General features: G+C 48.7%; 5 protein-coding genes across 12 annotated transcripts; 2 read left to right on the forward strand and 3 right to left on the reverse strand.

Annotated features, from left to right (window-relative positions):
- The first annotated feature begins 40 nt into the window (after nt 1-40).
- LOC119557713 (NADH dehydrogenase [ubiquinone] iron-sulfur protein 4, mitochondrial) lies at nt 41-978 on the forward strand. Its single transcript, XM_037870595.1, has 3 exons — nt 41-209; nt 287-616; nt 676-978. The coding sequence occupies exons 1-3, from the start codon at nt 160-162 to the stop codon at nt 854-856; spliced, it is 561 nt and encodes a 186-aa protein (XP_037726523.1). The 5' UTR covers nt 41-159; the 3' UTR covers nt 857-978.
- On the reverse strand, nt 931-2,037 carry LOC119557712 (matrix metalloproteinase-2). Its single transcript, XM_037870594.1, has one exon. The coding sequence runs from the start codon at nt 2,001-2,003 to the stop codon at nt 1,224-1,226; it is 780 nt and encodes a 259-aa protein (XP_037726522.1). The 5' UTR covers nt 2,004-2,037; the 3' UTR covers nt 931-1,223.
- Nucleotides 2,038-2,051: 14 nt separating this feature from the next.
- LOC119557714 (protein kish) lies at nt 2,052-2,633 on the reverse strand. The gene is made up of 3 exons (XM_037870596.1): nt 2,508-2,633; nt 2,332-2,441; nt 2,052-2,258 (listed from the first exon to the last, which is right to left on the reverse strand). Exons 1-3 carry the CDS (start codon nt 2,508-2,510, stop codon nt 2,153-2,155), a joined length of 219 nt encoding a protein of 72 aa, XP_037726524.1. The 5' UTR covers nt 2,511-2,633; the 3' UTR covers nt 2,052-2,152.
- Nucleotides 2,634-3,897: 1,264 nt separating this feature from the next.
- On the forward strand, nt 3,898-24,128 carry LOC119556072 (6-phosphofructo-2-kinase/fructose-2,6-bisphosphatase 1-like). 7 transcript variants are annotated; one of them, XM_037867889.1, is made up of 6 exons: nt 3,898-4,568; nt 16,531-16,836; nt 16,912-16,988; nt 17,452-17,714; nt 17,775-21,686; nt 21,799-24,128. In XM_037867889.1, exons 2-6 carry the CDS (start codon nt 16,652-16,654, stop codon nt 23,050-23,052), a joined length of 5,691 nt encoding a protein of 1,896 aa, XP_037723817.1. In that variant the 5' UTR covers nt 3,898-4,568; nt 16,531-16,651; the 3' UTR covers nt 23,053-24,128. The 7 variants fall into 7 exon arrangements, with proteins under 7 accessions (XP_037723817.1, XP_037723819.1, XP_037723820.1 ...); XM_037867890.1 differs by lacking the exon at nt 3,898-4,568 and adding an exon at nt 7,203-7,220; XM_037867888.1 differs by lacking the exon at nt 3,898-4,568 and having other exon boundaries at nt 17,778-21,686.
- Nucleotides 24,129-27,733, reverse strand: LOC119556074 (probable isocitrate dehydrogenase [NAD] subunit alpha, mitochondrial). 2 transcript variants are annotated; one of them, XM_037867896.1, is made up of 6 exons: nt 27,580-27,662; nt 27,252-27,320; nt 26,581-26,748; nt 25,585-25,979; nt 25,390-25,525; nt 24,129-25,323 (listed from the first exon to the last, which is right to left on the reverse strand). In XM_037867896.1, the coding sequence occupies exons 1-6, from the start codon at nt 27,604-27,606 to the stop codon at nt 24,985-24,987; spliced, it is 1,134 nt and encodes a 377-aa protein (XP_037723824.1). In that variant the 5' UTR covers nt 27,607-27,662; the 3' UTR covers nt 24,129-24,984. The 2 variants fall into 2 exon arrangements, with proteins under 2 accessions (XP_037723824.1, XP_037723825.1); XM_037867897.1 differs by lacking the exon at nt 27,252-27,320 and having other exon boundaries at nt 27,580-27,733.
- Between the last annotated feature and the right edge of the window lie 96 nt (nt 27,734-27,829).

Raw genomic sequence — 27,829 nt, forward strand, 5'->3', positions numbered from 1 at the left:
GTGTGACCGCCTGTGGAATAACCGCACTGTTTCCAATTAGAATAAAAACCGAACAGCTGTTTTCCCAACTGCAAAGCGCTTGTGTTCCAAATTTTACGTAATTCGTATTTTGAAGCCGAATTCTGCGCGTATTGAGAGCAGTTTAGCACGCCTAGCGAAATGTCGGCCCTCCGCCAAGTGATGTGCCGAGGCACTGCCTCTCTGCAGCTGTAAGTGGGTGCCCGCGGCCCGGGCAAGTGCGTCAAACTGTCTGTCCAATATAATCTGCTTTCCTGCTCCTTTGCAGCTACCAGGCCAACAAACTGGCCGCCGCCCGCTGGGCATCCGCATCCTCATCCTCACCCGACGGCGGTCCACTGGACCCCAAGCTGGCTTTGGCCCGTCCCGATGAGCTGGAGCAGCGCAACAAGCTGAGCGGCAAGATCTCGGTGCCCACGGCCGTCAATCTTGGCCCCATCACCGGTGTCCCCGAGGAGCATCTCAAGGAACGCCGCGTCCGCATCCATATTCCGCCCAAGAATGCCATGCAGAGCGGCACGGACAACATCAACACCTGGCAGATCGAGTTCGACAACCGCGAGCGCTGGGAGAACCCCCTCATGGGCTGGGCATCCTCGTGAGTAGCTACTCTCTCTGTCCAACGAATCAACCAGTAACCAACTTCTGCCCTTCCAGCGGCGACCCGCTGTCCAACATGAACGTGCAGTTCGGTTCCCAGGAGGAGGCCATCACATACTGCGAACGGAACGGCTGGCGCTGGTATGTCGACGGCGCAGAGAAGCCCAAGAAGGAGCGCGTCAAGAACTACGGCATCAACTTCTCCTGGAACAAGCGCACGCGCGTCTCCACCAAGTAGGCTCCTCCACCGCCAGGAGGATCCTCAAGCCAGGATCATAGACAAATGTTTTTTTTTTCTCTTTGCTTTGTTCATTATCTGAATACCCAAATAAACAGTCGGCTAAACATAGGAAGTGCTCTGGTGACCACAGTGTTCGGTGTTTGATGTGGGTGCTCCTCGTCCAGATGGTTTCCCATTCCCTTTTTTAATGACCAGAGGTGTAGGAATGGTGTTTCTTCCTCCAGATGAGGATTGATTCCCTCTGTTAATGAGCAGAGGTGCGGGAATGATGTTTCCTCCTCCAGATGCGCATGGAATCCCTGTTTTAATGACCAGAGGTGTAGGAATGGTGTTTCTTCCTACAGATGCGAATGGACTTCCTGTTTTAATAACCAGAAGTGTAGGAATGATGATGCCTGTGCGGCTTCCGCTCCTCCCGACGCCTGTGTCCATGGCGTTGCTTCTCCGGGCTGCGACTCCGACTTCTCCTCCGGCTACCTGAGTGCCTGTGCTCCCACTCCCTTGTTCTGTGCTGCTGCTCCTTCGTTCTATGCTCCTGGTCCCTCGATCTATGCTCCTGCTCCCTCGATCTGTGCTCCTGCTCCCTCTTCCTGTGCTCCCGCTCCCTCTGCTTGCGTTCCTGCTTCCGGGCCCTCTCCTGCTCCCACTGCCTCTGCAGCGCCTGCATCTGAAGGCTAACTAGCTGGTGCAGCTCCTCGTTGAGCGTGGGCTTGCTCTTGCGGTGGCGACGCTGCTTCTTCCCCTCCCGCTTGGTCTCGCCCACTAGCTCAGCGAAGGCGGCATTATCCTCGAACTGTGGATGCTTTGCAGTGTGCCGGAGGACGTGCTCGTAGATGAGGAGCCTGTTGGGCGCATTGAGTGCCACCTGAAGGTCTTCAAAGCAGTTAGCGCCACTTGGCTGGCCCGCATCCGTTCCAACAATTTGCTGGATAGATGCGTCGTCGAGCTGAACGCTAAAGGCGGGGTTGAAGCAGCAGGAGTCGGGCAGTGGCTCCACTGTCTCAGCTTTGTGCTCCAAAATGTGTCCACTTTTGGCCTCCATCACCCCCTGCTCGCTCCAGTTTAGGCGCTCCAGGAGGTCGCCCAAGCGTCTCCTACTGGTGGCTACAAAGAGACGCAGCTTCTCCCGATCTCCGCCAGACATGACAAACCAAAACACCGAGGAAAACTGATAGTGTTGGGAAAGCCCAAAATGTCTAACCAGTGCTGCGAAACGCAGCGTGTATTTACAGTCCTTAATAGTTTGGAATATCTATGATGTTATGCAGGTTGTAGTATATATAGACGAGCCACTCAGCTCCAGAAGAGCACCGTGAAGGCCATGATCAGGCAGGCGGCGCCTACCCAGGGCGACTTGCGCTCCCCGATCCTCGCCAGCTTCCAGAAGGTGCCCAGGAATCTGCAATCGGCGGGTAGAGGGATTTAGCTTGGGAGTAGGGATTGGAACTTCCCGGAGGAGGAGGAGTACCCACCCGGTCTTGTTGCGGTCTATTATGCTGGGAAACAGGGAGCGCAGATAGGCACAGGTGCAGATCAGCAGCAGGATGACCGACAGCAGGCTCTGGAAGTTGAACAGGGCACTCTGTGGAGGCGGAAGGAGTACAGATTAGTCTCAGAATCAGATTACGATAGTAAAGTTAATTCAAACCATGATTTTGCGAATCGGAATGACAACAAACGGTAAACCAGTGACGTGCCAGCTGCTCTGCCAACGCGAACTGGTTCCGAAATCGGATTGGACACTAGAAAACTGGTTCGATAACTATTTAATAAGCCTTCTGAAAACTTTCGGCTAATAGAAATTCGGCTATGCTTACAAACTGAATAATAAAAAAACAAACAGAACGTACATAAATATATAGTTATGGTATTCCCTAATCCGTTGAATTGTTGAAAGTTTAATAGGAAATTTCACCAATAGAAGGAACGACTCTGAATGGTTCCTGTTGAATTTTCAATCTGGAGCTAATTTCTTGGAAGTAAAAATATATGACACTTTATTTTTTATTATAAGTCAATGCCTTAAATTACACAGGTCGATAAATGCCATAACTAAAGTTATGGAATCTAGAAGTGCAGTTTTGGTCACCCATTCAGGACCCCATGGGAAGTACGGAAAAATTTTACATGAAAATGGGTTAAAATTTTGACCATCGTTTAAAAGAATCGTTTTAATGTAGAAAGTAAGATAATTCAAGCACAAACTCATAGATGTATCCCACGTCTTAATCAGGATACAATAACTAAAGTTATGGAATATAGAAGTGCAGTTTTGGTCTCCACTTTCAGGACCCCATGGGAAGTACGGAAAAATTTGACATGAAAATGGGTTAAAATTTTGACCAACGTTTAAAAGAAAAATTTTAATGTAGAAAGTAAGGTTATTCAAGCACAAATTCATAATGGTATCCCACGTCGAAATCGGGATACAATAACTAAAGTTATGGAATCTAGAAGAGCAGTTTTGGTCTCCACTTTCAGGACCCCATGGGAAGTATGGAAAAAATTGACATAAAAATGGGTTAAAATTTTGACCATCGATTAAAAGAAAAAATTTAATGTAGAAAGTAAAATAATTCAAGCAGAAACTCATAAAGGTATCCAATGTCCAAATCAGGATATAATAACTCAAGTTATGGGATTTCGAAGTGCAGTTTTTGGGGGTCCCATTCTAAAGCCATTCGAAATATGGAAAAATTTGACAAGAAAATGGATTATAATTTTGACGAATTCAACCATAAACTCTTAAAGGTATCCCACCTCTAAATTGGGATCCAATTACTCAAGTTATAGAATTTAGGAGTGCAGTTTCTGCAATTCAACAACCTCGAAGCTGATGAATCGGTTGCCCAGAGTTTTTACCTTATTTTGGGAAAATATCACAGTAACTCTTTAAAATCAAATAAGAAATTTCCACTCATGCCAATAATTTTCGTGTGCCAGTGTAACCGGGCTATTAGGTCAGGTCAACAATCGATGGCTGCAGGGAAGTAATCGATGTAGGCACATTTACGGAACCATCGATAGTATCGAATAAACATCGATTTGGCGGCCAGCACTAGCAATTTGTCTGCAACTTCGCTGCGGGTATTTTTTGTGTTTGTTGTTACATATAATCCGATCAATTTCGATCGTTCGTTTGGCAAATCAGTGTCTACTGCTCCCTATTGGTGAGATTTTGGCCAAGATTCGTCGGGCGTCATCGAAACGTTGAGTTGCCTCGCTCCGCCTGTGCTTTCGGGTTTTCCGTGCCTCTTTTTTTTGGTTCGTTTTCGTTTCGTTTTCGTTTTCCACTTGGATTCGCGAGGGGATGATGAAAAGGGGGAGGAGAGGAGACTCCCGACCGAGTGCATCCCCCGTGTGTGCGTGTGTGTTGGTGCTTCCAATGCAATTGTAGCTGAGCGCGCTCATAAAAATCAAAAGTATATTTAGATATACATATGTATATATAATAATCGGATACGTTTTCTCATTGCCCCACTGTGTGCGGCAGTGAGTGTGTGTGTGTGTGTGTGTATTTAAATCAGTAATTTCGTGTGTGTGTGCGTGTGCTGAGCGCGCTGCGTTTTGTTGTTGAGTGCGAGCGAGATAGCGGCCGAAGGAACAGAGAGAGAAACAGGAACTGCAACAAAAACACTAAGGACAACAATAACAACATTGGGCAGCAGCTGCAGCAGCGATGACTTCCAGTCGCTGCATTGGCAAAGCGGTAAGTTCTCGCCTGGAAAGTTAAGCTACATAGCTAAGCTAAGAGTTCCGCGATTTTCCTGCATGTGTATTTATGTAAGTACACACACACGCAACGCTGACGTCGGCGCTTACAGCGTTGTTAGCTGCTAACAGCACAGTAACGGCCATCCGCTTAGGTCCAGCTCGAAGTTAACCGGGAGTGTGTGAAGTGGCAGTGATACGACGTGTGTGTTTTAAAAAGTGTAAGCTACTTGGATACATTTAAGAGGCGCCGAAGCGAAGGTGAGTTGCATTTTGAATACCTCCTTTCGGTGCTTTTCATGACACATTCTCATTCTCACCCACGAACGTACGCCCGCTAACACCAAAACACAACGCACATGCGCACAGCGACCCACCAACACCAATGCGGCTCTCTTTATTTTTGTTTTTAGTCTTGCTCTGCTTCCATTCCACTTCGCCTTCTGTATTCATCGGGTGCATTTATTGTTATCGGTTTCGGTTTCTCTTCCACCAAACTCGGTTATCGCTGCGTGTGCTTCGACTTTTAAACGGTAAACTATTTTCATTTTGTATTTCAAGCTGCATGTTTTTTTGTACATAGCTGTTGGTGAATGAGATGAGGGAGCATTTACGCAATTGTTTTGTGATTTTTCTCGTGTTCACTGTAAGATTCTCTTTGTGGTTTTGCCATCTCGCTCGCTCTCTCCCGCTGCCCGGTGTCCCGCTCGCTCACACGCACACAGACACAAACGCACGCACACCGCGACAGAGGCCGCCATTGCTCTGGTGCGCAGCTTTTACAGTGTTGCATTCTGTGCAGTGTTGTTGCTGCCGTGGAAGCTTTTTCGCCCCTTGTTTTGTGCCCCTCGTTCGTTCGTTCAGATGTTTCTGCTTTCCGTTATCGCCCATTCGCTATGCGATACTTAGAAATTATCGATTTCAGGCTTTCCTATCCAATTATCGTTAGCACATTTACATCTTTTTCTGACCACAAAAAATTTAACTGTCAAAAAAAAAACCATAGGATTTTTCTCTTTCTAATCTATTTTATTTTTAAATTGACCCTATTGGGAAAAACCATATACCCGTTCGCATATTAATAGAAGCCTAAAACTATACAAGTTATTGAATCATACAAGTTATAGTTTAACTCAGCAAGCCATAACTGGAATTTTTGTTTCAAGAGTTCTACACCCATCGTAGTAATCGTCAACAGTTTCAAAAGGTACATAAGCATGTATATATATGAGAGACGGGAATGCAATAAAAGTTTATCGTGTAACGACACGCATATTAAGATTAAAACCATGTTACAAATCGTGCTATTTAGCAAGCGAGGGAGCCCGCCGAGGGCTTTCAGTTGCACATACAAAAGATTAAATTTGTAAGATTTTAGAAAGACTTGAAAATATTAAAGAATATGTTTTTAGATGTGTCTTGAATAAAATCAAAAGTTTAGAATAGATTCAAGAATATTTTTTTAGATGTATCTTGATTACAATCAAAAGTTTAGAACTGATTCTTATTGAATCATGGATTTTTAAACCTAACAAGAGGAAACGTTCAAAAGGCTTAGCCACAGGAGGGAATTCCCCTATGCTTTTGATGACTAAAAAATAGTGTGCTCAGAGCTGATGCATGATAACTGTGTGCAAATAAAAGTACCAATGAAAAAGCACTTTAAAAAGATCACTGAATCTAAAATGTTCCCCGAAATCCAGAAACCGTATTCTGAAGGAATTTTTTTGTATAACTTTTAATGCTTTTAAGTAGGCAACACATTTTGAACTCTACAGTTACACTTTTATTTAGGATACCAGGAGGGTACTAATCCTTATATATATAGAAGTATTTCAAAAATCTTTATAATAGTCTAAGGGTTCGCTTGTGGGATGTTTCAGGGCGCTGTTGTTTTGGTCGCAGCTGTTGCGCTATTTACCGCTGCCTTTCGTAATCCCTGCAAAGATGGTACACATGCCGTACCGTAGTACACCCGCTTTTTGCTCTTCGCTCGGCGATCGAATCGTATCGGATCGTATCGTTCGCGTGCCGTTTCGTTTCGTTTTCGCAGGTCTGGGGTCTGGGGAATGGGGTCTGGGGACTGGGGGCTCCAAGCACAAGCACTTGACTCGCTCCGCTATTGCGCTTTTTGCTCATTTCGATTTTGTCAAGCGACGTGTGCGGAACTGAACTGAACGGCGGCTGGCGGTTCGGCGAAATCTCTTTGTACTTTCGTTTCTTGTGGTGTTGTTTGTGCCGTGCCCCGAGTTCCCGAGTTCCGAGTCAATATCAAATCAAAATAAAATTCGTGTTTTTTTTTGCTCTGCTCTCTGTTATTTGCGATTTGCGTACGAAGAAATTAGCGTTCTACCAAAAGCGATCTGTGATTTTTGTTCTGTTTGTTTGTGGTTTTTACAAAAACAAATCGCGTGATTTTCTGTTGTCGCCAGAAATCGAATCCGAAACTCTATTTCCCCCAGAAGAGAAGATCAGGCGGGCGCGCACTGCTTGCTTTCTGCGCAGCAGGACTGCTTGCATTCCGGGGCGATGGCTCAGTCGACGGCGCTCTACGCCGGCTACAAACCCCTGAGCCAGATCCAGATCCAGGTCCCAACCCAGACCCAGAACCCCACGGCCACTGATCCGGATTTGGCCATGGATCCCATGTGTACGTATAGTGCAGATCCGCAGTGGTTCTGACCCTCCATTTCACCCACGTTGCACTTGGTTGCTGCTCTTTCTCTGCCTTCAATTGTGCTGACCTGGTTGTAAACGCTTGATTAGCAATTATTTTTGGCTCATTAACACAGTTATGGTGCACTGAAAGACTGGGGAGCACCAGTACCAGTACCCCCTAGTCTTAATCTTCCGATAATGATAATCGCTGCCCACTCTCTCTTGGAAACGTGCGATTACACAGCATTGCCATTTACGTCGTTTGTTTATGCGTCGCTATTCTCTCCCATCGTCATCGTCATCACATCAGCAATCGGCATCCCATCATCCTATCATCTCATCATCCCCACCGAGACCTGAGTTGAACAGAAAACATTTTGTTTTCATTTTCAAATGCCCCAACGAATATTTTTGCCTGCTATTTTAGTATTTTTGTGAATTTCCTTTCCGCCTTTCGGCGCATTGTTGTTACGACTAGTAGTTTTCTAGCTTTTTGCTGCTGTACATATGTACATATGTGCAGCACGTCGCCTTCATTTTCTATAATTTGTTTTTTCATTTTTCGTTGGGGAACCGGAAAAATAGCTTAGGAAGGCGCTGTGAGGCGAGAGATTTGGTCAGTTTTTCACTTGGTATCCGTATCACCTGACCGTCAATTTTGCACAAGCCACCCTATCCCCACCCCCTTTCGCTCAAGGCCGCGAGGGTCCGTCGTTATTTATAATTCCGTTTGTTTGGGCCCAGCGGTTAGCACTTGCTAGATCGGCACTGCTTACGTCTAAAGCTGTCTAGGGTATCGTTTTCTGCCACCTCAGCTTCGAATTCCGGGTAATACTTCCTCTGTGGAGTCCAAGAATATAGGCGATTTCCAGATTTCCAGCCTTACGGGGTGGGGCCAAAGCTTGGGTGCTTAAAGCTTAATCCCTTTTGAGCCCAGCGCATCACATGGCATTGAAATCGAAAGTTGGGGGGCTTATCTGTCGGTGCCTTCGGTGATGAAAAGTAAACCCTACGTACCAGGGTGTACCAATACCAATAGAATACAAATTTTATAGAATGATAATGGTTCGACACAATATCAGATCATTTTAAATAGTTTGTATGTTGTTTTTTGTCTAATTTGCATTAAAATAGCTTAGATCTTAACCACAACCTACGATTCAATACAACTGCGACTTTTTTTTACCACCCTATTAAAGTAGACACAAAAGCAAGGTGGTCACGAGTCTCATTGGAGCGATTCGCGAAACGCAATTAGAACCCATGTCAGGTGGTTTGATCGGTATTTAGGGGGTTGCGCCCTTGTAACCCTTTTACAAACAAGTCAAATTTCTATCTATAGGCATTACTTTTTTGTATTCCGATGCACTGCTTGCTCGCTGTACCGAAATGGAATTTATAAATTTAAACTTAAAAGTAAACATCTCCGACTAGCAATTAATGACAATGAATGCCAAAATAAAAGCATTTAAGTATTCTTTATCGACAACAGAGTATACCTTGCACTGTCTGTTAGTAATAAAATCTCGCAGTTAAATACTATAATAAAATAGCCATGGCAACCAGACAGCTTACTTCTACAAAGCTATAGAAAATATTTACCTAGTCAGCACATTCTGCAAACAAACTTATTGGTTTAAAGACTCACAGAGATGCTGGGTGGGATACGTAACTTTTTTATTACAAGGTATGGGGATTAGGATAGAACTTTTACTCAAATACTAGGAATAATCGATTAGCTCTTTATGAAGAGTGCACTTCTAAACCTGTTGATTTCAATGTGGTACGCAACAAAACAGATACCACACTAAAGAGTTGTAAAAACAGCTCCATAAAAGGGGCTGGAGAGACTCAACGTGACTCACGGCTGGGAACTGAGTAGCAACAGTGATTTCTTTTTGCCAGTGAGGTGGAAAGTTTTGCAGTTGGCCGTTTAGCGTACCAAATTTAGCATCCACCCACGCAGCAGCATCGCCGTCGTCATCGTCATCACTCGCACCTCACATGAACACATGCCATGCATCGTGATTTCGCACCTGGAGTAGCGATAAATGTTGTTTTCGCAGAGGAGGAGGAGGGCAGTTCGCTGCCTGGATATGCTGACAGTGATCTATGGCTTCGGTGCAGTGATAAGTGATAAGGCGACTATAAACATTGCCATTATTTCCAGATGGACTCTGCGCTCTTCTCTATTTAATTTGTTCCATCGTTCCTTTTTGCACTGTGCCATTGTTTCAGTCTTATCAGGCCCTGTCCGGCCGGACTTTCATGTCACAACGATAATTACACTCGTTGCTGTTGTAGCAATGGTGTTGTTGGTATTATTTTCGGCAATTCTGATAGTGCGACGGCCGATAGATTATCAGCAAGTCGGTGGGAGATTGTACCTCATGTCCGCATGGTCGCATTTGCCAATTATTGCACTGCTGAAATCCTCGATTACGTCGCCGCTCAGACCGATGAATCAGCTTATGACGAAGTTGATCGAATTGGAGTTTAATGCGGCATACATGGCGATTAAGAATATAATTAAGATGGGGGTTTCAATTATCACAAACTGTATCTTTTATTAGCACAAAGAGTATTCGTTTTACATAAATGCTAACAAAACTGCGTAGTATCAATTTCATACAAGCAGTTGAAATAGATAATAACAAGTTGTATATCTTTTTGATAACCGAATAGTACGCAAACAATTTTGGCAAACCCCGATTACAATCACATTTCCTTTGATATTTTATCAGATTAATATTGTTTTTATATACATTATGATATTATAGATATACCTAAATCATTTATGTGTACTTGTTTAATTTTGTTTGTGATTAAAAGAATAGGTTATCTGTCGTTGCAGATCGAGTGGACTGCAACATATTTATTTTTAAATATGTGTCTTGAAAAGAATGTACCTATATGAATGAGATTAATCTCTGTGTATTTTTAACTGTTTAAATGTTGATATAGTATAGGGAAGATAATAAAAATAAAAATAAAATCGAATAGCTCGAATTTCCAAATAAATAATTTTTAGAACCTTTGGACTAAGATTTTGACAGACAGAATTCAACGTTTCGGCTATTTGTTGTCGGTAAAGAATTCAAATCTAAGAAAGGTTAAGAATATATCAAAAGGTTTATAGATTAATAGTTAGTTTTAGCCAATAAGTTGAGCTTAATTTGGTTGAATCCGTCAAGTTGATCGGAATTAAGAGCGGGAACAGGTCTTAAGATTCGGCTTGCCATCGTTGATAAGAGAGTGCAGTGCAGATTGCGGATGCCCGATCCAGCTGCACCTAGAGGTGCACGTCCCAAATGCGTGATCACCTAAGCAGCCTATTTGTTTTTGCTTTGCTGCTCTCGACCTTGGACTTGCCTGGCCATATGGACCAGTTTGGAAAGCAGCTCTCGGGGGGACGGGAATAGGTTCGTTGTAGATCGGATCGATTGCCTTGCCTCCATAAGCTTATGACGCACATCTGAGCGATCTATTTGCCCAATCGGAGGACCGGCAGTGCATAGAGTACAGTGTATGTAGAGCTCAATTGCACTGAGCCTTGTGGACAAAAACACGTGAGGTACGAGTTAAGTGGTAAGAGACTTATGAGGTGAACCTTAAATGCCCGTTCGGCAATGTCAATTCCGCCAGGAACCGCAAACAATTTAACGTTTGTGTATTTCTGTTGTAACTGCAACAGCCCATATATTCGTATTTGTCACTGCTAATTCTCAGATACAGTCAAACTGCCATAACATGAACCAGTTAGACAATACTAAAGTATTAAGATATGAATTTTCTGAAATGTTAGTGTAGGTTCTTATGGGTATATCTTTAAGATGTTACATGTTTTGACTGAAATTTAATTGGATGTAAAAAAAAGTGTACAAGAATTCCTTGTATTTTAAAGAGATTTATTGTCAGAAACGAGCTCGGCTTAGAGAGGTGTCCACCCATAGAAGCTTTACTGTAGCTGCGCAGTTAGGCAAATGATCGACTCACTTCTTTTTTCTGAATTGGAGCCCAATCGTCGTCGTCGTTACATCTACATTTCATGCTTCTACTCTAGCCTTTAGCTATTACCTATTAGCGACGACGTCGTAGCTCTGCCTGCCGACGCTCGGTGTTTTCAGTTTTAAGTGCTCAGTGCTCAGTTCTCGATTCTCAGTTCCAGTTCTCAGAAATCGGCAATAGTTTTTCAGTGTCTGAGCGTTCAGCGCAGTGTCTGCTTCACCTTTTCGATTCGCTCGGCTCCGGTTCCTCGACGGATTCAGGTCGTTTGTCGATCCAATCCAGGTAATAATTCCCATTCCCATTCCCTAAATATGGTGCCATAAACTATATCACTCACTAATTACTGCCCATCTCATAAACGCTAATCAGGTCGTCCAGTTCCTTATTGCTATTTTGGATTGAGTCCCAGCCAGCTATACTAAACTTACATCCATTGCCAGTGAGGGTTCTGTTATACTTGTTTTTTTGTTTGTGTTCCATCGGTCTTGGCCAATTCGGCGCTATCAAACGTTGAACCAGCCATTGGCCAAATATAAACAAATGTGGCTAAAAACAATTGCTTTCTAAAAAATAAAAATAAACCATATGGTTAATGTGCCTCTCCACACACAGATTATTTACGCCCAATATCTTCCTAACATTTGAACACCTTCCCTTAAGTTTTTCTACGATATTATTTTACCAACCAGGTATAAACTTTGATATTGCTATTATTGCGCTCATTGCTGTGCGATCATGTTGTGCGATCGTGTTGAGGACCGGTAGCTGTGAGATTTTTGGGAGATACAGATATGGGGCTAAGATCATCATCCTCGGTGTTTTGCTTTCCATGCCTATCCCCAAAGACCGCCTGTTTGTGGGGTTTTGTGGTTGAGTTGTGTTTGGTTTTCTGGTTGGGCGATAAAGGCGGTATTTTCCGCCCTGTCTTTATCATTTTTACTTTAGCAGTGGTAAATTTCCGTCGCAAATCCCTTGGTATGTGAGTCGATTTAGCTTGGAAGTGTCCATGGGTTCGGCCGTAATGTCTGACATAATATAGTAGTTGATAGCCGGGAGCAATAATCAGCAGCGGATCGGAATCGGGACCCATATAGAAATACAAATATTCGATACGCCGACAAGTAGACCCATAAATATTCCACTTGTTAACGAGCACATTTGAATTCCATGTCTGGTTCGCGTGTCTGTTGTGTAATGTTTTCCTCAGTTCGCTGTTTTTGTTGTATGTAGATCATCAGATCGCAGATACTACCGAAAAATAACCGGGAGTTTGGCCATAATTCCAGGTAGTCCCGCCATAATCAGCAGAGCTGGCAACCCTGCCACCATCGAACTGCACCGCCAAACTATCGATAGCAAACGGTGTGAGGAGTAGTCGATTCGATTGGATTCGACGCCTAGAGTCGTCAGCTGTTTTCACTAGTTTCGTTTCGTTTCGTTTTGTTTTTGATGTGTGCTTCGTCTTTTTCGTTTATTATTTGTGCTAATCCAAAACTGCGCTCTCCATTCGGCTCTCTCACGCTTGGAAAAGAGTGAAAAAGAGCGTCGCCCACGCAGCACGCTCGTTTTGTGTGAGGTTTTTGCTCTCAATCTCAGACTCAACCTCATTGTCAGTTTCACTTTCATTCGTCTTCGATCGTCAAGTGCAAATAAGTCAAATATTAGCCAGCCACCAAAACACACATACATGTGCACATCCATAATTTGTATCTATCCATAATACATTTTGGTGTGTTATTTTGAAGGTACATCAGAACAGTTTTCGATATAAGTGCATCCTTTTGGCTTTAACCCACCGAATTCCGAAAAGCACACACAAAAATACACGATATCTTTGAGTAATGCTCCTGGATTTATCCTCATCCCGCATCAGGCATAGAAAATCATTCACCATACGCCAATTAAACCCAGTACAACAGCACTTTTATGTTAAAATACTCCACTAATTTCATGTTTCGCCACGCCACAACAACAACAAACAGCAGCTACAGCAGCAACAACAACAGCAGAAGCGGGAACAGCTGATCAGCAGCCCCAAAAGCGCCAGGAAGAAGTGGATGAAGCAGAACGAGGAGCCCCATCCTCGCCAAGCAAGGAGTCTAATCAAATTTCAGGCAGCTACAGCAGTTCCATCGACGACGACTACGACGAGGAGGATCAAGTAGGAACATTACCCCCGCCCTCGATCACCAAAAGGACACCCAACCTCCTGCTCCCGCCCCGCCCACAGCCACCACCACCACTACCACCCCGCTCCACATCTTCGCCCTACACAGACGACTTGTGCACCTGCTGCAACTGTGCCTACTCCAGCGCCTCCGCATCCGCCTCCTCCTCCTCCGCCTCGTCCACATCCTCATCATCCAACTCGAGTGCATCCCCAAGCGCATCCGCCGTTGCCAAGCAGCTAGCCCGATCCGTGACCGCCACCAGCATCATGGACATGCCGTACAACACCTCGCCGTCTCTACGCGTGCGCACCACCTCGCTGAATCAGCTGAAGAAGACGGCCGATCTGGCCATCGAGAATGAGCTGCACGTCTGCCCGTCGGTGATGTCCGAGGAGCTGCGCAAGCTGCTCCCGCCCACCTCGGAAACGGTAATGACCAAGCCCTTCCCCATCCGCGGCGAACGCACCATCGCCGATTGCACCACACCGCATGTGATCGCCATGGTGGGCCTGCCGGCGCGCGGCAAGACCTTCATCTCCAAGAAGCTGGCGCGCTACCTCAACTGGATCGGGATCGCAACGCGTGTATTCAATCTGGGCGAGTACAGGCGGCATGCGACCACCGCCTACAAGTCACACGAGTTCTTTCGCGCCGACAACGAGGAGGCGATGGCCATCCGCAACCGGTGCGCCAATCAGGCGCTCCACGACTCCTGCGAGTGGCTGCTGAGCGGCCAGGGCAGCATCGCCGTCTTCGATGCCACCAATTCGACGCGCGACCGCCGACAGCTGATACACGACATTGTGGTGAAGCAGCACGGCTTTCGCCTCTTCTTCGTCGAGTCGATCTGCGACGATCCGCAGATCATTGAGCAGAACATTCTGGAGGTCAAGGTCAGCTCGCCGGATTACCTTAATATGAACACCGAGCTGGTGGTGCGGGACTTCCTGCAGCGCATCGAGCACTACGAGGAGCGCTATCAGCCCATCGACGAGGTCACCGAAGCCCATCTCAGCTTCATGAAGGTCTACAATGCCGGCAAGAAGGTGGTCGTCTACAACAACGAGGGCCACGTGGAGTCGCGCATCGTCTACTACCTGATGAACATTCACATAACGCCGCGCACCATCTACCTGACGCGCCACGGCGAGAGCGAGTACAATCTGAGCGGCCTGATTGGCGGCGACTCGAATCTGAGCACCCGCGGGCATCAGTATGCGAATGCCCTGTCGACGTTCATTGCCCAGCAGCAGATCGACGGACTGCGCGTGTGGACGTCGTGGATGAAGCGAGCCATCCAGACGGTGGCCGATGTGAAGGCCCCGCAGGAGCGCTGGAAGGCACTCAACGAGATCGATGCCGGCCACTGCGAGGAGATGACGTACGAGCAGATCAAGGAGAAGTTCCCCGAGGAGTTCAAGGCGCGCGATGTGAACAAGTTCGCCTATCGCTATCCGCGCGGCGAGAGCTACGAGGATTTGGTGGCCCGACTGGAGCCGGTCATCATGGAGCTGGAGCGACAGGGCAATGTGCTGGTCGTGTCGCACCAGGCGGTGCTGCGCTGCCTCTTTGCCTACTTCCTGGACAAGTCCGCCGACGAGCTGCCCTACCTGTATGTCCCGCTGCACACGGTCATCAAGCTAACGCCGGTGGCCTACGGCTGCAAGGTGGAGCACATCAAGTTGCCCATCGATGCGGTGGACACGCACCGTCCGAAGCCGAAGATACCCGGCGATGTAAGCGAACCGGGACTGGACGGACTCAGCGGCGAGCTGGTGGCACCCGATGGCGTCGGCAAGGTGCTCATTGTGGGCGACGATGTGGCGACGGCCACGAACGGCAATGGCGGGCGCGTCGATATCCAGGCGCACCAATGACGGCGTCGCCTGCGTCCCGAGCACCCACATCCACCTCCGAAATCCAAGACAATCTAAGCACGGCTGCTGGAACGGCTACGGCTGCCCCAAAGACACTAGACAACACCCCCTCTTAATCCCAGATCCCAGATCCCAGATCCCGCATCCCAATTCTTCCCCCCCCAATCCCATACCGAGAAGCCCAACGGAGACGGACAAAGATACGGACATGGTCATGTCATGCCAGAGTAGCAATGACAACTGCTCCTGCTCCTTCTGCTAGGATGTGGTGGCACTTCTACTTAATGTGGCATCGGAGGACTGCATATGAAATTGTGATTGATCCATTGCGCTGTTTTATTATGTACTTTAATGAACGATTAAATATTTTACAAATGTTTTAGAACATCTACATTGATAAAAAAAAAAAACAAAAAACAAAATATACATTCAGACTTAAATACCTAGATTTACATATATGTATGTACGATGCTTAATTGGATGTGATTAGTTACCCTAGCCACACACGCAGGCGGTGGGCATCTCCTCCATGTGTTGAGAAACCTGTTCCATCACTACTGTAGTATCCAAATTCCCGAAATGTGTTTTTATCTGCTTCGATTTCCATTTTTTACCAGTAGTTTTGAGCTAATTTTGCAGCTAAACAAGAGGATAAATTCACGGATTCCATTCGCACTTTTATATCCTATGTATATGTTTGCTCGAAAATGTATGTTCGTGTGGAATAAATATTGTAACTACTAATGCTATCAGTCCTAATCAACAATAAATAACGATTTATCAAAAGAACCCACGCAAAACGCAAATTGTTTCATTACCGTGTATCAGGTGTATTTAGGAATATATAATTAAAACTGCAATGAAGGAAAGAAATATAAGGTACTCATAATTTGGAATTTAGTATATATATAAGATATAAAATTAATCTAAGGTTCTCTAAAGCGGGTAGCTACGCCGGCTTTAGACGATACCTTTTATTGATTCCATACAAGTCGAAATTTGGGTTTTCTATACAATATTTTAAATTTGATTCAAGCCGGCAAATATTGGCACAGCTTTGTAGTTAATCGAAATCGGGCACTCTAAACAATCAGATTTTTGCCATAAGGATGATTTCCATCCTATTCGATAGTCAGATGGTACATATATGTAGCCTTTTGACAGCTGTCAAAGTTTTGGCGTGCCATTTTTCTTTTCGAGGAAAGTCTTTCGAGCACATACTCATTTTACCTTCGCTGGCTTTCAGCTGCCGGGAGGAGTATTGGAATGTCTCCTCGCCCTTGTCCGCTAGGATCACATCTATCGCACCGAGCCCACGAACAAACCCAGAGACAACGAAGATCCAGGACACCTCCCGACTCGGCAGAATGCCCCGCTTCCGCAACGAGGAGCCGGAGCAGTCGCCCTACAGCGATGGCGACGTGGTCTGGGTCAAGATCCACAACACCGAGATCTGGTGGCCCGGCGAAGTGACCCTGTCGCAGGACTTTCGGTTCGTCAACTCCAACCGCCCGCCATTCGCAGTTGTGGCGTTCTTCAATGAGAAGACCTTGTAAGTTCCATTCTCTTCTCTTTCCTATTGATACGAAGATTCTAATCCCTCCTGCAATTACCAATTCGTGCACAGCGAGCAAGTCAGATCGTCAAAACTGATTTATCCCTTTCAATGCGCTCACAAGGAGGAGTTCATCAAACGCGGCACCAGTAAGTATATATTTAGTGGCACTACTATCCTTAATTGAAGGTAGACTTGAAGTTGGGTTTACCTTTACTTTTTACTTAACAAAATAATATGCCAAATCACATCAACAAGAGATTTAAATATAGTATGTAGAAAAAAAATGAAAGCAAGTAAAATAGTTAAATAACCATATTATAATGGGTACCTCTGCTTTACCAGGGTACACAACTTAAAGGAACTAAGTTTTAGTCGGTATTTTGATTCATTCAAATATGGAATTGCTTAAAGAATCATTACTAGGTCATTACTCTGATTCATCCATAACGATTTTTTTTAACGTATGAGAAAAGGAAAGGGTGGAAAAAAGAAAGCTCTTTCTAATATAGATGAAAACCCTTTCGGTACAGTTACTAGTTAGGAGCTAACCTCTGAGCATCTTGACTATGTGCTGTGATCATGACAATCCATTTCCGTTTCCTTTTACAGAAAAGGCCGATGGAATGCACATGGGCGACAAGTTCAGTGACGATGTGGCGATCGCAGAGTCGCGTTATCGCCGTCACCAGGTCCTCGAAGGAACCGTAAGCGGAAGGGAAAAATGGGACGAAAACTGCATCGGCGGACCCGCCCCCCGGCCAGACAGCCTCATCAAGGCCTTCCTCTCGAGCAGCAGCAGCAGCAGCGGCTGCGGCAGCGTGCACAACAGCAGTGCCCGCAGCAGCAGCGGAGTGCCTTCGCCAGCGGGTCGAGTAAGTAGCTCGGCATCGCCACCGAAGCCTTTGCTAATATCGTATACCATACTCCACCAGCAGGCGCCCACGTTTCGCATCATGGACATCGGAGGCGGCGGCACGGCGCCACCGCCCCGCGATCGTGCCTTCGACGAGGCCGGCTACGAGTGCAACATGTGCACCTTCCGCACCAACAGCATGAGCGTTCTGCTCATCCATCGCCGAGCCCACCTGGAGTCGTCGAGCAGCTTCAGCAGCAACAGCACCACCAGCACTGCCACCAGCTCGGCAACAGGCAACTATCCCCCACGAAAGACGCGGGCCGCGCGACGAGCCCACACCACCAACAGCTCCTCCTTCCACAGGAGCTCTGTGCGCTGCCACTCGCGTCACGTGTCCATCGTGGTGGACGCCCCGCTGACGAACGAGGAGCAGAAGATGGTTAAGAGCATTGCCAAGCAGACGCTGGCCAGCATCGAGAGTGTGGTGCGCCCCGGCGAGGACAGCTCCTCGACCTCGGCCTCGGTCTTCGCCTCCCCCTCCGCCTCCATCTCAACAAGCACCTCCAACTCGTCGTCGCCGCAGGTGCCCTTGGCGCAGACCACTCCGCGACGCAGCAATGCGCATCCCCGGGATCCGCGTAGCCAGCGCTCCAACCAACTGCGAGCCACCATGCCCGCCCCCGAGTCGCCGCCGTCCAAGCAACGCCGACTGACCCGTTCCATGAGTCGGCGTCAGCGAGGCGCCGACTCGCCGGAGCTCCTCCTGCCACCACCGATGCTGACCACGCCTTCGCGTCGTGGCGGTGGAAGGCGATGCACGATGGCCGCCGCCACCACGGCGAGTGACCAAGAAGTGACCCCCACGACCAGGCGGGGCAATCCCCTGCGCAAGACGCTCACCACAACGCCAACGAGCGCCGAGAAGAGACCGCGGAGCGCAGTAGGGCGGCGCAAGCGAACGTTCTCCAGGAATAGGGCGCCCATATCTGATACGCATTTCTCTCCGCCGAGGCTCCTTTCATCCCCACCACCGGCCAAGCGGGCGGTAGGTGACGGAAGGAAGGAAAAGGATAAAGTGACGGTTCTGCCTGTTCTGTCTGATCCGCCATCCACCCCATCCTCCGAGCCGGTTTCAGAGGCTGACATTGTGCAGCCGCCAGAGAATCTCCCGCATCCGCAGAGCAGCATCGACGCCTCCAAGCAGCTGCAGCTTAGCCTGATGGCCGAGTGGGGCGACGACGAGACGGACGAGTCGCTGGAGGAACCGCCGCAGCCGCAGGTTGATGGCGATGGCAGCAAGGTGGTGGAACCTCCGCCAGCAGCAGCAGCAGCAGCAAATCAGCAAGCGGAGGAAGAGGAGGGGGAGGAGCAGGAGAAGACTGACGGCGTTGCTGCCAAGAAGCGCATACGCAATATACCAAAGAAGGATCGGCGCGACGTGGTTGTGCAGGAGTTCCACGTGGACAGCCTGCCGGAGGCCGATGAGCCGGAGGTCGACGAGCCGATTGTCATCCAGGACAGCGACGCCAGCTCCAACGGCAGCGTGGTGTTTGTCGAGGACGAGCCGAGGCAGCGCGGCAGGGGTCCTCACACGCAGCCCAATGGAAATGGCAATGATAAGGCCACATCCTCGACCAAGGCGGTCAGCAACATCCCGTCTTGCTTTGACTTCGAGGAGGAGGATGATCTGCAGCAAGAGCCGGATTGGCCAGATGGCCAGAATGGCCTAAGCTACAGGCGTCGGACCAACACCAATGCCAATCGCATCGATGCCAACGGCAAGGCCCATTGCGAAGAGGACGTTCCAGCTAGGGAAGATGAGGTTCGCACGAAAGAGCCCGTGGCTGGGCAGGAACCCCAGGACAAGACCACCCACGAAGGTATCTTCAAGGGCTTCGATGATGTCCAGGAACCGACAATCGCAGCCGTCGAAATTGAGGCGCATGCCGAGCCTGAATCAGCTGTGGATCAGGAGCGGGAGCCAGAGCTCTTGGATGCAGTGGCGGCCGAGGAAGCAGTGCCCGAGGAAGGAGCTGAAGGCGATAACATGAGCCTGCCCATCAAGGAGCGTCAAAAGCGCATCTTCAAGTCGCGCAACAAGTCCACCGTCCTGGCAGGAGCTCAGGAGGAGGATTTGCTGCCGGCCTCGCTGATTGCCGGCGATGAGGAGGTGTCCGCCCCCACCATTCACAGCCCTCTCCAAGAGACGAACTGCGTCACCCAGCTGCTCTTCAACGGCGCCAATAGCCGGAGGAGCAGCGCCCACAACAGCAACACGAACAGCAGCGAGGGTGCAATGGGCAGCCTGAGCCGAAGCAGAAAGAAGCGGCGCAACAAACCCAAGACTGAATCCTCCCGTCGCCCGCCACAGCGCCCGAAGGCCAACATCCGGCAGCAGACTCCCTCGCCGTCGCCCCTGCCTTCTCCCTTGCCTGCCCACGAGGAGCTGAGCAACAACAGCAGCGGCAGCGGGAGCAGCAATAGCAGTGGGAGCAGCAACAGCAGCAGCCACAGCAACAGCAACCACATGTCCAGCGCCAGCTCAAGCTCGGACTCGCACGGCATCGGCACGCTGTCCCCGGAGCCGAGCTCCAGCAACAGCTGCTCGATAGCCTCGAACATCGCGGTCATCTCGGCGGAGGAGGCACGCGAGCTGCAGCGATCCGCCTCGGGCGCCGGCATGATACACGCGGCCATTGTGGACGCTACCCAGCCGGTGCAGCGGGGCGGCGTGCTCATCCTGGAGGACATTCGGCTGCCAAATTTGTACGAGCCCTTTGGCAGCCTCCAGTCCTCCGACAGCAATGGCAGTCGGCTGCCCGATGAGGACGACGAGCAGTCGCAGGACACGACGAAGCATTCGGAAAAGAACGATGAGCAAGAGGATCAGGAGGAGGAGGAGGAGGAGGAGAGCCACGATGAAGAGGCAACGCCTGAAGATGACGCCGGACCAGTAGAGCAGCCGGCAGAAGAGGAACAGCAGGAGAAGGAGCAAGAACTTGAGCAAGAACTTGAGCAGGAGCTGGAGCTAGAACAGGAGAAGGAACCGGAGCAAGAACTAGAGCAGGATCTGGATCAGGATCAGAAGTCGGAACCACAGCCGGAGCCCGAAGTGGAGAGTGACCTGGCCAACTGGTCTCCGGCTCGCCATTCTCCCGAGCTGGTGCGCTTCCTGCCGCAGGCCCGCGAGGTGCTGCTCAAGAAGCGCGAGCAGGAGCTGTTGCGCCAGTACGAGGCCGACTTGGTCAGCGGACGGAGTGCGGAGAAGTGTCGCCAGGCGCGCGCGCGCTGGAGCCGGCCCATGCCGTCGCCCGAAGAGGAGGAAGAGGACGCACAGGAGGCAGAGATGGAAGCAGATATCGAAGCAGAGGTGGAGGGAGAGGTGGAAGCAGATGTGGAAGCAGCGGAGCCCGCTCCGTCGCCAAACTCCGAGGAGGATCAACTGGAGCTGGGCGTGGGAGAGAAAAGGATTAGTTCGGAAGAGGAATTGCCATTGGCGACCGCAGAGGAGGAATTGGGCGAGGACGAGGAGCAGCTCCAGCTGGAGGGGCCAATGGATAGCAGCGATCTGTCCTTGGATGAGCAGCTGGCAGCCGTCGAGCTAGTCCTGCCCGCCTCATTATTCCCGTCCTCACGTCGCCACGCCAGCCACCCGCAGGTCACTCCACTGCTCCCGACTCCAGTCGCCTCCGGCCCGAGCAAGCCCTCCCGACATCTCAGCTGCGCCCGGACTCTTAGCGACGCGGATGTGGCCAAGGCCCACCAGCAACTGGTGGATCTGCGCGAGCAGCAGCGCCTCCGCTCCTCGCCGACGTCGCCGCCCACGGTCCTAACTCCGCCGGAGATGCTGCCGCAGGCCGGCGGGCAACGAAGACCGCGACGCCGCTCGAGAAACGCCACCAGTGACCACGTGGAGAGCGGATCCCGCAGTGACGTCGCCGAGGAGTCGTCGTGCGAGACCAAGGATGATCAGGAATGTCCCGAGAACGTAAGTGGATTAATTCTAAGATAAAATGAGTTCACATATCACCATCTTACATAAGTAACCTTATAGATCCGTAAACTTTCTTATAACACTTTCTTCCACTTGCTCTTTTCAGCCGCCTCAGCTGTGCGCTGGACGCATCTGCGCGGTGATGACTCGACCGATCCCGGGCTACAGCCACACGTTCATGCTCTGCTCGCTGAACAACAACAATTTCACGCCGCTGAACAACGTGGCCCTGTACCTGGACAACGAGAAGAACCACCTGGTGCCGGTGCCGCGGGAGGCACTGCTGGAACCGCCGCGCCTGGCCGACGGCCATCCGCTGTCCGCCGTCTTTGCGGACATTGACTTTCTCGGCGGCGAGGCGGTGGCCCAGGTGGTGGAGCCCTCGGAAACGGAGAATGAGGCGGACCTCGACCAGGAGGATCAGCTGTCGCCGCGGCCTCAGCTGTCGCCGCAAATGCTGCTCAGTGAGGCGGATAACGATGTGGAGCCGGTGGACACGATGGGCATTATGACGCCACTCAGCCAGGTGGCCGAGGGAAGTGCCCTGGCTGCCGGCAGCTATGTCAACGAGGCGGAGGAGCTGTCCCTGCACGATGAACAGCTGCAGTCCAATGTGCTGCAGCTGAACGTCAACGGTCACCGCCTGGATCTGGATCCCTCGATGCTGTTCAGCATTGCCGAGCAGCCGGACTCGTGCATCGAGGTGAGCGTCACCGAGACGGGGTCCGGTGGCACCAATGTGGCAGGCGCCAGCGGGATAAGAGCCGTGCTTCAGGCTCGCGACATCCTGCAGGCGGCGGAGGTGTACTTGCAGGAGCGCGACCTGCAGCTGGTGACCCTGGACGACGACGATGCAGATGGGCCATCGGCCGGCATGCCTGTGCCCGTCACGGATCTGCTCTCCCAGGCGCTGGCCGGCAGTCAGGTGGTCGACGACGACTCGGACTTCGTGAACGCGGCCAACGCTGGCGTTGGCCTGCTCCACATCGACACCCGCACCGGCGCCAGTCTCCTGCATGTCGGCAACGATGAGCCGGGCAGTGTAGTGTTTATTTCGCACGCCATGGCCCCGCAGACCGTGCACCTGACGCCGCCGATAACGGCGCGCACCAACGAGACGAACGCGCTGCTCGACCAGACGCCGATCATGTCCACGCTGGAGAACCCGAGCGGCATGCAGCTGCGCCGCGTCTCGCCGCTGGAGGGAAACCTGGAGGATAGCCTGGCCGTGATTGGCGTGACGAACGGCAGCGGTGTGCCAACCTCACTGGAGCTGCCCATCACGGTGACCAATCCGGCCATTGCCTCGCGGATGGGTGCCCCCGTCACCGACATGCTGCAATTCGCTCCTTTCCAGTAGGCGGAGCACACAGTCCATGAGCAAATAAACTTGCTTCTATTTTCGTACGGTTAAGAAACTTTTTGTTAGGATTAGAAGATGCAGCTTATGCATTTTAATTTTTTTTTGAGCGGAGCAGTCTGTGTGACTCCTTCGTTAGTTAAATTGACACGGAAAACGAACGATGACATTGCGCTAAATGGCAGTGTAGATATTTAGTTGCTTAATTCACCTAAGTTAGATCTTTGACTCCAACTATCCCAAGCATTGCAAATGTAGGATAGAAAATACCTATCGGATAGATGCGAATAGTGGTGCAAGAAGCCACGGAACGGAACAGAAAAGAACAGAATATGATATAGTAGAAGAGAACAGAGAGAGGATCGATGCCCGGCACCAAAGGAATAACTTACGACACATGTATGTCACAGAGAGTATGCAAAACAGCATATAGTACAATATGTAGGGTACACAGGAGCAGGAAGCAGGAGCACATTTATATTTAATGACCATAAATGACTATACCAATGTGTGTAAGATATGTCAGTCTCTAGGCTAACAGATGATGTAAAGAGAGAGCCCGGAAGAATAAACCGCAACATGTGCAACAAAGATATATTTTTTTTATTGCAACGGATCATATTTAACAAACCTCGAGCAAGCGTCAAGACAAAGCTTAACTTTAATTCATACCAGTGACTTATTTAATTGACAGGTTTTAAAATGTATTAGCATTTTGAAAATAATTTATTACAAAAATGTTTTTTTTTGGCTTTAAAAAAGGATATCCCTATATTTTTTAGCATATTTGGTTCTCCAATAAGCATGTGTGCATTTCAAACAAACGAATCTAAGAATATACTGATTATTTTTGGAAAATACAACCAAATAGAAATAAAGAAATGTACCGAAAAATAATATTTTACTTTCATTGTCGATTGAAAGTGTAAAATGAATAACATAAACCTTGTAAAAATCGTAGAGCATAGACCATGAAATCCATGGGTAGTTCAATCGAAAACATTTTTCAAAAACTGTCGATTCTGAAAATATATTTTGCGAATTTTGTGAATTACAAATAAAATGCGATTTCTGTATTTAGTTTGGTTTCCTTTATTGAGTTTTAACAATTGCATGATGATTTTGCATTACAATTCGCTTAATTATTAATAACAATTGCTTTCAATTTCATAGCATTTGTGTATTTCTCTCTTGGTTTGAATAAGTTTTATTTGTGTTCTGTTTAGAATAAAATTATTGTAACCGTTTACACTCAACTTTCAACTTTCAACTAGTCTGGCTTCTATTTCACACGTTTTGCCTCAAATTTGACAAAATTGCTGCTTTCTATAAGTGGGTCGGCTGCCTGCGCAGGGATCTCACCTAATTCAAGGGCTAAACAAATTAGAAAATTAATAATCAATAAATAATTAAGATTATCGCTTTGCATACGAATTATATAAACAATAATAACTCAGGGTTTTGGCTGGATGGCGACAAAAATACTTTACTACCGCAAGTAAAATTGGCAATTTAACGAATTTTAACGCTTGCAAGTTTGGCCTATGTAATTTTAATAATATACCTAGGTATTCGAACATAAAAATACTTAAGGTAGTGTTCTAACTTTTTTTTTAAATTTTCGAAGGTTTTGCGGGACGAGGCTAACTTTTTGGAAAAATTAAAAAAAAATGGGTAAACGTAAGAAACTTTCGGCAAAGTTTAGTGAGTGTTTTTTTGCTGTTGTTGTTGCTGTGGTTCTGTTTTGCTGTTGCTGCTATATATTTTTGGTTTGGGGCGAGTGTTTAATTGCTGTTGTTCATACTGCATCATCTTTCCGCTGCACAATATTCCTGGCGGTATTCTCTGCTCTGTTTGTATCGCTTGATGTTCTTCTTGTTGTTGTTGGCGATACCTGCATCAGTTTTATGCGGGCGATCATAGATCCGTCGTCTACAGCTTGGCGCAGATCTCGTTCGTGAACTCGGAGCACTTGGCACGGCCGCCGAGATCGCCGGTGAGGTACTTGCCCTCCTTGATGGTCTCGAAGGCGGCACGCTCAATCTTATCGGCGTGTGTGTTGAGCTCCATGTGGCGCAGCATCATCACCGCCGACAGCAGCAGGGCAGTGGGATTGGCCAGGTCCTTGCCGGCAATATCGGGGGCGGTTCCGTGCACGGACTCGAAGAGGGCACCGTTGAGGCCCATGTTGCCGGAGGGCGTAAGGCCGAGGCCGCCCACCAAACCGGCGCACATATCAGACAGAATATCACCGTACAGATTGGGCATGACCTGCAAGGGAATAAGACTCGAGTTAATCTCTGGCTTAACGGCCACAAGGTTTTCTGCAACACCTACCAGCACGTCGTATTTGCCGGGGTTCTGCACCATGTTCAGGCACACAGTGTCCAGATACTTCTCCTCAAACTGGATTTCCGGGAACTTCTGGGCCATGTCGCGGACGCAGCGCAGGAAGAGGCCATCGGACATGCGCCTATGGGATACAAAGAAGAAGGTAAGTTGAGGGGCAGGAAAGGAGTAGTGCCCACTTACATAATGTTCGCCTTGTGAACCACGGTAACCTTCTTGCGGTTGTTGTTCTTGGCGTACTGGAAGGCATACTCGGCCACGCGCTTGGAGGCCTCCTCGGTGATCAGCTTGATGCTCTGGACGACACCATCGACGATCTCGTGCTCGATGCCAGAGTACTCGCCCTCGGTGTTCTCGCGGATGGTGACCACGTCGACGTCGTCGTACAGCGTCTTGTAGCCCTCGAGACTGCGGCAGGGACGCACGTTGGCGTACAGGTTGAACTCCTTGCGCAGGGCCAAGTTCAGCGAGCGGTGACCCTTGCCCACGGGCGTCATCAGGGGACCCTTTAGGCCGATCTTGTTCGTGTTCACCGAGTCGATGGCCGCCTGTGGGATGCCAAACTTTCCGTCCGCGCCCTGTTTTTGTGTACCACACACATGGACAAGTGCCAAAGAAAGTTATACTCAATGAGGATAATAACACTAATCGGATGGGTTCAAAAAATGTATTTTACTAATCTATGTTGGTTGATTTGTGTGTTAACTCTTTCGTCTATAATATTTTATACTAATAAGTCTGCCATAAGGACTACATTTTAGGTGGCTTTATTAGAGTAAAACTAGAGCCTTCAATTTGTTGTTAAATAATGCAGACTAATGCTTAAATGGTCTACATATAAAAAGAATGCTCAACAACTGGATTTACATTATTGAAAATTGGACAAATTAAGGAATTTTTAGGAAGAGTGAACTCGAAAACATTTTTTTAAAAGCTTTGACGATTAGGTACTCGATTTTTACCACATATTGACCTATAAAACAAATCTAGTTGTATGAAAACAACTGATTAAGAGTGCTAAGATGCTGGCAGGCAGAATGCATTTAAAATTTTGCGCCTTCAAACGCCGTAGTTGCCACCTGTTGGCAAAAAGCCGTTCACACTGAAAACGAAGGCGCTCAAATCGTTGGGTTTTGATTTGAACCGCCGTCGGCATCTGGCCGGGATTACGACACTCACCCGAACGGGGGTCACGTCCACGGCCTCCCACTCGATGGGCACGTTGGCGGCGGTGAAAATCTTCTGAACGGCCGCGGAGATCTCGGGTCCGATGCCATCGCCGGGGATCAGGGTGACCTTCTTGGTGCCGGAGGAGTAGGACCGGCTGGCGGCGGGGGTCGCGTTGACCTGGAAGTAGAAGTAGAAACTGGGTTACATAGGTGGCACAGGGCGAGCAGTGGGATTGCGCTGTGTGGGCATCAAGAGGGTCTCGTTACGATTACATAAGTGGCCATGCCAAACAACAGTCTCGGCAGTTCAGTTCCCCCCGCGCCAAACATCTCGTCATGTTGAGGTTAGAGTGCATAAGTAATTCCCACGGCGTTGATAGGGCCGGGAGTCTGGTAATCTCGGTAACTGTTTTTGTTCCGGAGGGGGTGTGGATGTGGTGGCCTCCCCTCGGCATCCCCCACCCACCCACACACACACGCAGTTATCAATAACGGCCACGCAACGAGGGAGCGAGAGAGCAAGTGTTATGTAAAGGGAATGCGAATTCTGAGGCTGTTCTCGTTTTCGCCGCACGGACAGCTGACAGCTGATGTCCTGGCCGGGCGAAAGGGGTACTCCTCCTCCCCTCCCCCACAGTCCAGTCCCAAGACACCTCCTGCCGATCATCTCAAGGAACCAACCTGGCTCACCGCTGGCGTCGCCGTCGCCGCCGGAGCATCACGCGCAGCAATCAAACCCAGTTGATTAAGCTGCAAGTGTTTTGCGTAATGTGTTGTTGTCGACGATGGGTTTGGGTTTCGTAGATTGGTTGGTGGGTTGAGTGGTTATCGATGGAGCAGTGTGGAGCGGGGTGAAGGACCAGGGCGAGAAACAAAATCGCAATGTTAGTGGTAGTTGGCCTTTAGTTTTTGGCCAGCACGTAATCAACTGCTGTCCTGTGGAATTTTCGGTCTAGGGGGAAACGCGGCACGGGAGGGGTCTGAACTCTTAACTCTACACGGCTCTTACAATTTTCTGTACGAATCTAGCAGCCATTGCGTTGTTCGGTTTTTTGCACTGGTTCCTGGCTAATATTAAATATTATATAGAAAAAAGTACGTCTTTTTAGTCTGCGCCCGCCGTTGCCACCTTGCGGAAAACTTAGGTTTAGAGGTGGGGAAATGGAGATGTTAACATCGATGTTATCGATGTTTTCAAAGCATCGGTACCATCGATGTTTTTAGCACTTGACTCTTACGTTGTTGCTATCTCCCTTTTT

The sequence above is a fragment of the Drosophila subpulchrella genome, chromosome X (assembly GCF_014743375.2).
Source record: "Drosophila subpulchrella strain 33 F10 #4 breed RU33 chromosome X, RU_Dsub_v1.1 Primary Assembly, whole genome shotgun sequence".
NCBI classification, from domain to species: Eukaryota; Metazoa; Arthropoda; class Insecta; order Diptera; family Drosophilidae; genus Drosophila; species Drosophila subpulchrella.